We start from the raw sequence: 12,134 nt of genomic DNA, 5'->3' as shown, positions 1-12,134 counted from the left end.
GGAACCACCACGAGAATGAGCCGCAGGTCGACGAGCTCGTGCCCCATCTTCCCTCGTACTGAGGAGATGGGTTCTGAATGCACGGAGACGCCTCCCTCGACCTTGTGGCTTCGCATTGGTTCTGGCGCAGTAACAGTTCCGGGCAGAAGCAGGAACTGGAGTTCTCAAATGTCCCAGAGCACGTTAGTCAGAGACCGTCTTAGGATGGATATTCCGCACTGAACCTCTGCCTCTTGTTCATCAAGAACAAATTTGATAGGCCGCATTTGAGTCATGGAATATTGTCACGGTATCGGTCAAAAATAGTCATCATCCAGAGAAAGCGTGAGCCCGTACGACTCCAGGGATTCTGAGAACCCCATCCAAGGATTGCGCACAAATTGCATTTCGTCCCGCCACTCTTCGCAGTTCTGGGGGTCTGTCCATTTCGCTTCAACGGGCGCGTCATGAGCAGTCAGGCCAGACTGTAAATCTCTTGGCTGCTGATTGCTTGTCGGCACACCCGTGCCTTGCCAAAGCCCTACAGCAGGCATTTCGTCTTGTATGACTTGTAGCGCCGAAGGGGCCTGTAGATTGGATTGGATTTGCGGCATGGCCACAAGCTGAAATTCCACATTGGAGAAGAGGCTGCTTGGACTGGCCGCGACGTGGTCGTCTTCATCCACAAAGTTCGCTCGGCGCACTAAGCTGTGAATAGCAAGCTGCTGTCTTCTGGTGGCATGTCCAAACGCCGCCGCGCTGTCCTCGGAAGCGTCTTCTCCAGCTTGGAGGTGAGGTGTAGGAGCAGTCCCCGTCCAATCGGAAGTATACTGGGAAATGAGGGCATCGATCTCTTTGACCTGCCGGGACAGTTAGCATAGCCTCGCAGATCATGGTGCATTGGTGGGAAACCTACCAATGGATCTGTGATCAAAGATCCAGCAAAGTATCTTTCCATGACGGATTGGCAGAAGCGAGCCTTCTGGATTGCATCTGTCTTGTCTATCCTTTGGGCGGTACAGTTCGTCCCCGCGGTGAACAGAATGATCCGCGAGCTCTGATAGGCACAGATCGCTGTGTCGGAATCAATGGTCTGGGCGGTGCATTGCTGCGAAAACTCCGCAAGGAGATAGACAATCGCAACAGCATGCTAGAGGCACAAGCCCTGCCTCCCCAATATCTCCTGTCTGTTGATTCCTTGCAGCGTCGATGGAGGTGCAGCTTCTCGATATGAGGTCAAAAGGATTCGATAGAGATCACAATACGCTTGGTGCCAAGAGAGATGCACCATCAGTAAACGAACCGGTTCTTCGGTTTGCGAGAACATCAGTGGTGAATTCTGGTTCGACTCGGCCAAGCTTTGGTAGACGTGTTGCAATTCGCTTTCGAAGGAGCGGATAGAGCGTAGCAGTCCCGTAGGGTCACCTTCGAAGGGTTCGAGCCCTTCGGGTCAAACTTGTCATCTTAGCTTTTCCAACGTCAGGTTGGATGCGAATATGCTTTAGACCCTGCTCATTATATCTCTCCTGAGCGACGTCATACGTACAGCTGCAGCGTACAAGTCCAGCGATTCTGTAGACTCTGTAGAAGTTGCTCGGAGCGGTGCCGTCTTCACTGCAAACCCGTCTTCGAATGCTGTCTCAGAGTACGGAAGCTGGATGTAAATGGCGTCCGCATGACAAATCTCGTAGTCTCGCAGTCCAACGGAGAAATGACCATCAAGCATGAAGCACGACCACATCAGCCGCCGGCGTGTCTCCTGCGCTGAGAAATGCAGGTTTGGTCGCTCGTGATTGAGGCGTAAAGCTGAGGCCGACCTTGCTGCGAGTGCTGAGACCATGAAGGCTTTGGAAAATTGTCCGACATTGATCACGTATCTGACGACAAGAACAAGTGCTTGAAGTCGAGGAACCGAGAGCGAGTCGATTCTGGCCATTAGGTGCTCTTCAGCCTCCTTAGCCCACCTCGAAGCCATTGTTGGCGAATATGGCTGCAGTCTCAGATGCTGCGCGGTGACCGCGCAAGTTGCCAGGACTAAGCAAGTCTCCAATGGACCTTCCAGGTACCTCTGAATTACAGATCGTCGATGTAGGAACGCGAACGACGGTATGACGTAGATGTGCTCGAAATACGCTTTCAACAAGGCCAGGACTTCACCCGAACCCGGCAGCAGATCTCCATCCAGGCGCGCTTCTTCCTGTGATGTTGTGATGGAGGGCTCTGTTCCTCATTAGGCTGGCTAACTGTGGCATTGGAGGCGAAGGACTGAGAAGCTCTGGCGGGTCTTCTGCGAACAGGGTAAGTGCAGTGACCCTTCTTTCGCACGCAATTTTCACACACGGGAAAGATTCCAGGACATCGAATTTCCAGCGACCTGCACTCGGTACAAGCTAGAGCACCACGCCTTTTCTCCAGTTGGACCGGATGATCGCTTGTCCATCTTGCTTCTCGGTCTTCCTAGATCCCCTCGTCATTCACCGCTGCAGGTTCAGGCGTTGAATGTCTGAGGAATTGAGGGCCATCAAGCACAGATGGAAACATTGAAGCTCAAGAATATGCTAAGCACGGTAAGTGTCTGATCAAGAAGTTCTCGACTCTTGCGCCTGTCCTGCTTGGCACGCTAAGACCTCCACTACTAGTACCAGCCGTAAGTACGAGGTACCTGGGCGTGCCTGGGGCACCTGGGGGTGGCCGTGTGGGTGAACAACCATCTGAATCAGAGTCCAGCTCTACGACACAAGAGAAAAGCCGCACCCATCTTGAGCATTGTCTGTCTACAACAAATATCACTCCATCCTTTTGTTTACCGCCCAAACTTGAAACGCTCACTATCAGCCTGCAGCCACTCTACCAGCCATATACCTTCCCTCTCTTTGTCACAAACGAACCCACCTCGCCGTCCCTCTTCCCCTCCACAATCTCTCTCAATCCCTCTGCACTGGTCTCCGCGCTCTCTGCACCCATCTCAATCCTCTTCTGCCGTGCTTCTTCGCCCGTCAAATTCGTCACCACAAAACCCGGACAATAACTCCACACCTTACATCCCCAGCCTTTGTACATCGCATACATGCACGCGGTAGCCATGTTCATGGCAGCCTTGGACATGCGGTACGCCTCGGCCGGCAACCTATAATACCCACCACTCTCATCACTCCGCTCACTTATCGAACCCAGTTCCGACGACACGTTGATGATCCTTGGATCCTGACTCTTCTTCAAAAGCGGGAGTAAGTGCTCTGTCAAGACCAGCGGACTCGCGGCATTGGTGTTAAAAGTGTCCACCAGCTCGGAACGGCGGCCCTTGGGCGCTGTGATGACGATGCCGGCGTTGTTGATCAGGACGTCCAACACGCCAAATTCGGCTGTGACTTTTTCCACGGCGGCCGTGAGGGACGCGTCGTTGGTGATGTCGAGTTCCAGAAGGCTGAATGTGCCAAGTGCTTTGGGGTCGCGGGCCTGGATGCTTTCAAGGGCTTTGGCGCCTTTATCCATGCTCCGACAGGCCATGATGATGTGATTATCTGGGGAGGCGGAAGCGAGAGCGTAAGCGGTGTCAAAGCCAATGCCCGAGTTGGCGCCTGTCTTGTTGTCAGCGTTGATCATGAGGCAGCATACATCTGTTGAACTGGCCTGTTATGAGGATGATCTTCTTGGGTGCCATGACTGCTTAGGTAGACGAATGATGGATTATGACTGAGTCCCGGAAAGGTCTTTAAGTATGGCACGTTCTGGAAATACTGGCCAGTCCACGGCTCTGATCCTGAAGAGCACCCTCTCAGGCGTATATATATGACAAGTATCCGGGGATAAGTTGCTATCAATGTACATTAACGCCATGATCATGAAGCGACACAGTCGCCAGATAGATCAGGCCGTCGTTCGTGTCAAAACATCGCCGTCGATGAAGTCTCAATAGTCGAACTCGATTGGCTAGAAGCATCTCGCTGACGAGGGAGCTAGTCCGTTTCGAGGTATACCAGCGACTTTGGTATCCGCCTCGAACAAGGGAATTCTTGCCGAGCCCTTCTCACTTCTGCTGCTTAAGGCCGACATTTCCGCCTCGTGGAAGCCCAGATAAAAGAGAGCACCGAATCACACAGGGTGCTTGATGTTGAAGACAGGACGCAAAGACTGGTGCGCTGAGCTTTGCCAGAGTAAGACGAATGAGGCACATGAAGCAAGGGGTCCGCGCCGAAGGCTGCTATGAGAATGACTTTTATCATTGATCCAACACCTGAGTGTATGTAAAATATCCTGGACCCATTATTGCTTTGCTGGGTACTCCGTACCACAGCCTGAATCTAAACATGTTGTATGACCCTTTGATAGTGATGCAATATCAGTTGCATTCCTCTGCCTCTAGCAGTTCTCCCAAGTATTGCTATTGTGTATTCAAAAACTCCGATAACATCCACGGTGGTCAAGCCCTGGCGTGTTCTATGCCAACAAGGAATCCTCCTTTTGCGATGATGTTCTGTACAATGTTGTCCTTCGTTTGTTCCGAAGTAGACTCGGTGCGCCCAATACCTGGGATCTAGCTCCCATATGTGCAGTATTATTTAAACAAAAATAGCCGTAAGAGACATTGTCGTGTCGTCGTGATCGATGTGGGAGTTTTAATAAAAGAATGTAGCCACGAACACGACGGTGGTGAAAACAGTGGTGAAAGTGTACTCGAACTCGAACCAAAGTGTCTGTCCTCTGAAAGCAATCTTCTTGCTCTCTTTCGTGGGGTGGGCGACACCAGTCTTCGGGTCTCGAACGAGTAAAGTCTCGCGGTCCGGCATCGAGGGTGGGTCAACAGCGTACGTGAAAGGAATCCAGAAAGAGGAAACCACTAGTACCCAGGCCAACGGCACCCACCTATCGAGAGTTAGCAACGCGCGTAGGGACAAGAACCGTCATTGTACGTACCAGGCGTGTGTCAGATTTTCGAGGAGCTTGGTTCGGATGCCGTGCTGGAGAAAAGCTCGATAAGTCGACATTGTAACGGCGACCAGGACCCAGTAAACGTAGGCTACGTGGAAACCGGCCATATAATTGACCAGGATTGTCCAAAGGCGTCTATACATAGGCGCTCGTATTTTGGGAAATCGTTCATTGAGAGCAGACTTCAGACTGCCGGTTGGTTTGAAAGCCTGTGTCTGTCCGCCGAGCCTGGTTGGAAGAACGAATGATCGGATGATAGTCAGGGCGATATAAGGGCTCATCCACAGTTGTGATCGACTTCCACGCTGTCCAGTGGCATATCCGGCGGGAATATAGAGGACCAACTCGCAGATCCGGTTGCATATCGTGAGCGCAAAACAGGTCCTGATGAGCAGTCGGAGTTCGGCGTTGCTAGAATAGGCAACAAGCGGCTTGTTGACAATCAAGACGATAGGCATGGCGAAGATTGAAAGCGTGAGGAAGATGTTGAACAAGCTCAGAAAAGCGTAGATGAAGCTCGACATCCTCTGAGCGAACGTCATATGCTTGACATCGTCACCCCAAAGACAGAACTTGAGCTTGAACGAGGTATCGACCGTGCCGATGGCCCATCTGGTGCGTTGTTTCAGGTGACTGCCGTAGTCCTCTGGGACAGTGCCGAATTGAAGTGGTTCATGAACATAAGCGGTTTTCCAGCCCCGACCGAGCAGACGTGACGACGTAGCTACGTCTTCAGCCAATGAACCAAGAGGGAAGCCACCGATCTGGTCGAGAGCAATTCGTCGAACCACATAGCCTGACCCGGTGCACCAAGCGACGCCCAGAGCATCTTTGACAGGTTCCGAAACATGAACGAAGAAATCAAGACTCTGGCAGAGAGGATCGCCCTTGGGAACATTGTAGAAGAGCTGAGGAGGGCATGCCAGTGCCATCTTCTCATCCAAGAGCATGTGGGGCATGACGGCTCGCAGCCAATGCTGTTCCGGAATCATATCAGCATCCAAGGCCGCCATGTACTCCGAGGCACCTCCAGGCAAGTTGTGGACCTCGTCCAAGCCATAGTTGAGATTGCCAGCTTTGAAGTGGTGAGGGACGCCAGGGAACTTCGGCCGGCGCATGTAATAGAGGCTGGGGAACATCTCCCGCATGTCCTGGAGAACCTGCTTGAGGTGATCCGATTTTCCATCATCCAACAGAATAACGCGGAAACGGTCCATGGGGTAGTCCAAGTCGCAAGCTGCGCGTACAGTATCGAGAACAAGATCGTCGTCTTCTCCGCAGCAAGTGATGAAGACGTCGACAGTGGGGACGTCGTTCCCAATCAATCGTAACTGAGGTCTCTGTCTCTTTTTCATGATGAACAGAGACCAGAACGTTTGCATGAAGATGGGGATGGCGATGCTAACCTCAATGGCAATGAAAACCCACGCTAAAGGGAATGGTGCGTGGAATTTCCGTTGTGCCTCGACAACGAAGGTGATTCGCATGCCGAAGTAAATCCAGTATAAAGCGAGAGTGATGAGACCGAGTATGGGGGCAACGTATCGGAACAGCCATTTCTTCCAGCCGTAGATGAACTCCTTATCGTCTCTTGATTGTAGTTGAGCAATGGAGCCGCTCTTGACCCAATCTCTTTTGAGGTATGTTTGAGATGCGTCAGGTACGAGCGGTCTTAGTGTCTCTTGACTTCTCCAGGGTGTTCCTGCAGGATAAGGAGATCCTCCTGGGTAGGGAGAACCAGAGGGGTATGGCGAGAGAGCGCCATAGGGGGAGTTGTTCATCGTGCCGGCTTCTGAGAAGGTAGATGCTGCTCTGGGAGCAAAAGGTGGGAAGCTGCCATGATGAGGTTCCATCGGAGAGTCCTTGATGCTCTCGGGGATGTAGTCTGAGAGGTTTCGGGTATGATACTCTGTCATAGGTGGTCTTCGTGGAGAGAACTGCTCCTGAAGGGGGACATCTTCAGAATAATTGCCGTATATAGGATGAGCCGAAGGAGGCTCGAGATATCGCTCTGGGGATTCTGCCAACGTCGTGCTCGAGGTCGCGGCCGACATCCTGTTCTCAGTCATCAGGTGTTGCTGAGACCTTCTTGGATCGCCCTTGCGAAGGAGAGGCATATTGAAGGATCGTAGAGAGACGTGTTTGTGAGGTTACGCAAGGGTGGAGGCTTTGGTCAATTTGTGATCCGAGTCGCGAGATTAGATGGACGAGTGCCTCATGTTTCAATTGCCCACCCAAAAATATTCAAGATGGCGCGGTGAGCCGTGCGGGTGACTGCACTGACTGCTCCTTTCTTGCCACAAGTGAGTGAGATGGTGAACGAGTGTGTTGTATAAGTTGGTGAAGCGAGAGTGAGGAGGAGACGACAGGTATCTTGGAGGATTAAAGCGATTGTGTGATGGAGGTCGTGGTGAAGGAAACAAGGCAAATTGGACAATGAGACGAGGTGACAAGGCAGGATCAAGCAAAACCAAGAGAGACCAGCTTCGGATGGATCACAATAGCATGGATGGGTTTCAAATTTTGGATTGACGGTTCCGGGATTGGCCGTTGGTATGGGTGGGTAAGGGGAAAAAGGCGTTGGGTGATGGGTCACTGTTAGTTTTTGCTCTCTTCCGTCATGGATCGGGCTGTGCTTCTCGCTTTTGAATGATCTTCATCACCATGGTTCTTCGTTTCGGAGGCTGGACTGTGACATTATGATGCACTGCTTCCCTGGGTGCTTCCCAGTTTCGGGGTACCTGTCGGCCACCGCCATGACCAGCCTGCGAGAAATTTTCCCAGCAGTGGAGGTGGCCGGAGCATTCCTGAAGATGGATGGCGATGCTCGGAAAAGCACAAGCGGCAATGTCAGACGCGGGCAATTAATTCGCATATCTCCAGCTTTTCGGGGTCAAAACCTGCGTCGATCTGCATAATCTCGCAGGCTGGTGGCTGTTCTGCTGATAAGGCGTGGCCATAGGAAATAGGTACTACTCCGTATGGTACGGGTACTTGTCTTCCCGGCAACTAAGGTACCTTAGGCATGTTCCAGTGGGAATACGAGAGACACAGTAGCTGCGGCAGGGGCTGTACTGTGTGTAGGTGGCGTACTGTGTATACGCACCCGTCAGACCGTGCCGCTCTTTCGTTGGTCCGAGTGACAACAATCTGCTGGAGGTGTGTTTATCCAGGCACGAGACCGTAGTGACAGAGTTTTCACTACGGGCTTAGCGACGAATTATTATGGGACAAGGGCGATACGCGAAACAGAAGACTGGAGTCTTAGGTCTTGAATTGGTCGGCCTGGCTTCTAGGGGAGCCCCACCTTTGCGTAAATTTGGGCCCTGCAGACAGGGTTGGCAGCAAGGCTACAGACCATGATAGGCAAGGCTTAGCCAACAAATCTGTCGGCAAGGTCGGCGTCGTGCCTTGAACAGTATAGCTGGTAAACTGGCCACGCACGGTTGGCTCAAACTGCCGGCCCCCAGGGATTTTCGTTGGCCAACGCCACCATGCAACCACCCGTGTCTCCCCATCCAACTCTTTCTTCTCGCTCGACCGACCATCTCCCTGTTCGAGTCTCCTTGGGCCAATCTTCTCGCTTCGACCAAGACAATTCAAAGCCCCTTGTCAAATTTTCAACCAGACCTGCTTCCTCCCAGTCTGAGTGTCACCATTCGACCGGCGATTGAGCACGCGTCCCTTCTCATCTCTCTCACTCTCCACCATTGTTGCTCTTAAATGTTTTTGAGCGGCGACATCAGTTCTTCTTCCATCTCCCCCGTCGCGAAGGTCTTTTAACCAGTTGCTACGCCGTGTCGTTGCCAAATTCTTCTGCTCCATTGAATCCATCATCGCCTATTTTCGCTGCCTCCGCCAGATATCATGGGCATCAAATCACTCATCAGTTATGGTTTTCTCGTCCTGCCCGTGGCTATCACCCTTGGGGTGCTGCTCGGACTGCAGACATATCGAGAATCGCGTGGATGGGCACCCCCATTCATGAGCAACAAAATCTCCCGCAAGGAATATTGCCAATTGTCGTTCGGTATCTCGCCAGACACGACGGGCCTCCAATACACCCGTGAGTCTACCCGCTTCCGTCGTCCTCGTCCTCATCCTTTTTCCGTCACAATCAGTACCCCTGCATTGATGACGCTGTTGGGTGGACTGATGTCCCCGCTTGTTCCTGGACTTTCACCCATTGGGACTGGTTCATACATGGCAAAGCTCCGCTGCACGGATGTCCTGCATTGATGATTGATGACTGTTGTTGGCCCGGCCTTTGCTGCAATTTACCTCCGAGCACTAGGCTGTTTTCTCTTAGCGAATCACCGTTTTCCTGATTTGTCGCTGACTCATCGGCTAGTGAACCCGAATCAATGGGGTGTTACTGATGGTACTACTTCTGGAGGCTTGTGTATGAATGTGAGTTCTGTGTATTGTCCTGCGCGCTTCGATGTCGACAACTAATGCACTAACAGGTAACATCATACGACAATGGTTCCTATCCGACAAGAACTACTGCACCTGAATGGTCCATCACCTGGCAATTCCCCCCAGGTCCTCCCACTCAACCCGTCCACGCCTTCTCCAATATCCAGATCGATCCGTCCAACAACATCCTCCCAGTTCAGATTTCCAGCATCGAACAGATCAACATCGCAACGGAATGGGCATATGGCGTTGGGGACGAACGACCAGAGACAAGCAATGTTGCTGAACTCACTGCCGCCGAACTCAATGCCAACGTAGCCATTGATATGTTTATCGACTCGAACCAACATGCTGCTACAAGCACCGTCGATGCCAAATACGAAGTCATGGTTTGGCTGGCAGACTTCGGAGCCAGCACCCAACCTATTGGACTTGAACAAGGCGCTGTCAAGACTCAAGATATTGGTGGCACCACTTTCTCCCTCTATTTCGGCGTCAACGGTTTGCGGCAGACTGTCTTGACTTGGATGGCCAGTGGCCCTGTTCAGAACATTACAGCTGACTTCCGGCCCCTTCTTCAAGACTTGACAGGTGTTGGAGGTCCTAGCACCACCGACTACCTTGGATACTTGGCATTTGGCTCAGAAGCCCTGTGGTCTTCGGCAAATGTCACCTTCTACAACCCCAGCCTCAGCATGGACATTGTGACCAAATAATGATCTACGCGAACGATAGATAGCTGGCAAGCATCAATCTCTCGATATTTTGACGGCATATCCAGGACCATCATCTAGCCAACTACCCCTGAGGCTTGACAAGACACGTACGTGTACAAGCCAGCAACGGACTCAGCAACGCTATGCTTATCGGACGGAGGACCTCCATCAAGGAGCAGACATACATTCTATTCACGACTCCACATTGCTACCTCGGACAGACATCCCAGCTCGTCCGCCTCCGGAAGAGCAGACAATGGCTTCGCGTGCTCTTCCATTGCAGGCGTCTACGTCGTCGGCCAATCTACGGAATAGAAGACCGGACATGCCAAGTGGCAAACGTAAACGTGGAAAATTCGAGGCACATGCGAAATGGTATCAAAATTATTGGCACTGGGGCGTCCTCCTTTCCTGTCCAGTGTCATCGGCAAGCCTGGTGCTTGACTGCTCGGTACTCCGTATACGATATTTTGGGACTTGTCCGAGGCAAAGGAACATTGACACGCTGGGGCATACACTGGGATAATCATCGGCTGTGCGATGGTATTGGGTAGGTGCCTCTATTGAGGCACTAGGAATCTTCAAGCTTGCATTAAGCCACTCCCACAGTTACAACTAGGGCTTCGAACTCCGGCTGACGCTGCAACCGACATCCCAGTCACCGGTCTGTCACGTCAATTTCCAGATGACGGAGACGGAAGAAAGATGGAGATATCGACGTGGCAGCCAGCGTGTAAAAAGTTGGCAAAACGAGGCTGATTGCCGAGCGAAGGTCGAATCACTTGTTTCATCTAATGATCTAAATATACGCAGTACTCCGTATTCGGTCAAAAGCTCCGCCTCAGCGCATATCAAAACACGCGATCTGGCGTCATAATAATTTCCATGTTGATCGCTTCTTGATTGTGGTGCCTCTCATTCATTCAACCATGTCTGCCTCGATATGATGTCCGACAAGTTTTGCCTTGTGGAATGGGTTTCGAAGTGTTTCGGTATAGCTTCATCCGGGGGCCATCCTCACAGCACTGTCCAACTTGGCTCTGATGTGTCCTCCAGCCTTGGATAACTTCGTTTTGAGCCTTGGCTGGCATGGGGCCACGCTTAACACATCAACCTCGTGTCTGCCCCCACGTACTACAGATGAGATGGCCGGAAGATAAGTAAGTATGACGCATCGGACATGCTTCAACCGGTTGACAGGACAACTGGTGTAGATGCTACAAGTAGAAGGATGATAAGGCTATTCGGCCAATGAATTGATTTTCATGCCGATATGACCTTAACAGACGTGATACCTTTGGACGCCATCGCGTCGTTCTGGTCTATCGCTTATATAAAGTTATCCAAGATAAGAGAATATGCAAGTGAGACGTACTGTAAGATCTGACTGATCCTTCGATAACGGTCTCCTCTCCTTTAAGGTCCATCATGGTCGAAAAGGAGTTCGTTTTGGGCTCAAAAGGTGCCTCCGAGATCCCAGTGTACCCCCAACTACGTCTCCCATCGCCCCATCGCCCCAGTTGCAAAACTCTGGAGGACCCCAGTCCACTGGGACTTGGAACCTTTGTCACTCCAGGCTCTCGGTACCCTCGTCGTGCCTCGTTTAACTCGTTCATTCTGAAGAGAAGCGGATACCTTCTAGGCGAAATCCGGGAAGATTCCTGCCACTACTATCTGCACTCCAGATCCTGATGCGGGCGAGTATCAAGCATCAAAAATTCTTTTCTCTAGTGGCTGACACAATGCGCTCAACTCGAAGTCCATGCACCATACAACCCGGATTCCTGACCCGTCATCCAGTTTGCAAATGATGCCAACATGCTCGTGATGAGGTTGTCTTCCTTGGACACGAACGATGTAACTACCTACGTATGGCTCTTTGATTGGCACACCCAACCACAGTCGATGCGAAGCTTGATAAGGGGAACTCAAAGGCTCAAGCCTCGGGCTCACTTGTTCCCCATCTCAGAATTATAAGGGTCCAAGAAATGCCGAGGCAGGGTGGCCACCATGGCGCGTCCATTTTCCTAATTCCGAGGGTTTGGACCATCGTGCGTCCACCTGCTAGATCCGAGGTGTATTGCCGCGCAC

At 51.8% G+C, this 12,134-nt stretch overlaps 4 protein-coding genes across 4 annotated transcripts; 2 read left to right on the top strand and 2 right to left on the bottom strand.

Annotated features, from left to right (window-relative positions):
* Positions 1-296: 296 nt before the first annotated feature.
* PV05_04956 (uncharacterized protein) lies at positions 297-3,640 on the bottom strand (the record flags this gene model as incomplete). The annotated part of the gene is made up of 6 exons (XM_013461416.1): positions 297-839; positions 896-1,129; positions 1,283-1,422; positions 1,522-2,199; positions 2,868-3,557; positions 3,610-3,640. The coding sequence occupies 6 exons, from the start codon at positions 3,638-3,640 to the stop codon at positions 297-299; spliced, it is 2,316 nt and encodes a 771-aa protein (XP_013316870.1).
* Positions 3,641-4,134: 494 nt separating this feature from the next.
* PV05_04955 (uncharacterized protein) lies at positions 4,135-7,516 on the bottom strand. Its single transcript, XM_013461415.1, has 2 exons — positions 4,894-7,516; positions 4,135-4,842 (listed from the first exon to the last, which is right to left on the bottom strand). The coding sequence occupies exons 1-2, from the start codon at positions 7,023-7,025 to the stop codon at positions 4,596-4,598; spliced, it is 2,379 nt and encodes a 792-aa protein (XP_013316869.1). The 5' UTR covers positions 7,026-7,516; the 3' UTR covers positions 4,135-4,595.
* Positions 7,517-8,775: 1,259 nt separating this feature from the next.
* Positions 8,776-10,043, top strand: PV05_04954 (uncharacterized protein; the record flags this gene model as incomplete). Its single annotated transcript, XM_013461414.1, has 3 exons — positions 8,776-8,974; positions 9,260-9,318; positions 9,375-10,043. The coding sequence occupies 3 exons, from the start codon at positions 8,776-8,778 to the stop codon at positions 10,041-10,043; spliced, it is 927 nt and encodes a 308-aa protein (XP_013316868.1).
* Positions 10,044-10,186: 143 nt separating this feature from the next.
* PV05_04953 (uncharacterized protein) lies at positions 10,187-10,597 on the top strand (the record flags this gene model as incomplete). Its single annotated transcript, XM_013461413.1, has 1 exon — positions 10,187-10,597. The coding sequence occupies one exon, from the start codon at positions 10,187-10,189 to the stop codon at positions 10,595-10,597; it is 411 nt and encodes a 136-aa protein (XP_013316867.1).
* Positions 10,598-12,134: the final 1,537 nt, after the last annotated feature.

Source organism: Exophiala xenobiotica, assembly GCF_000835505.1.
Source record: "Exophiala xenobiotica strain CBS 118157 unplaced genomic scaffold supercont1.3, whole genome shotgun sequence".
Classification (NCBI taxonomy): domain Eukaryota; kingdom Fungi; phylum Ascomycota; class Eurotiomycetes; order Chaetothyriales; family Herpotrichiellaceae; genus Exophiala; species Exophiala xenobiotica.
Note: the sequence above shows the minus strand (reverse complement) of the source record. Positions and strands in the feature narration are given on the sequence as shown.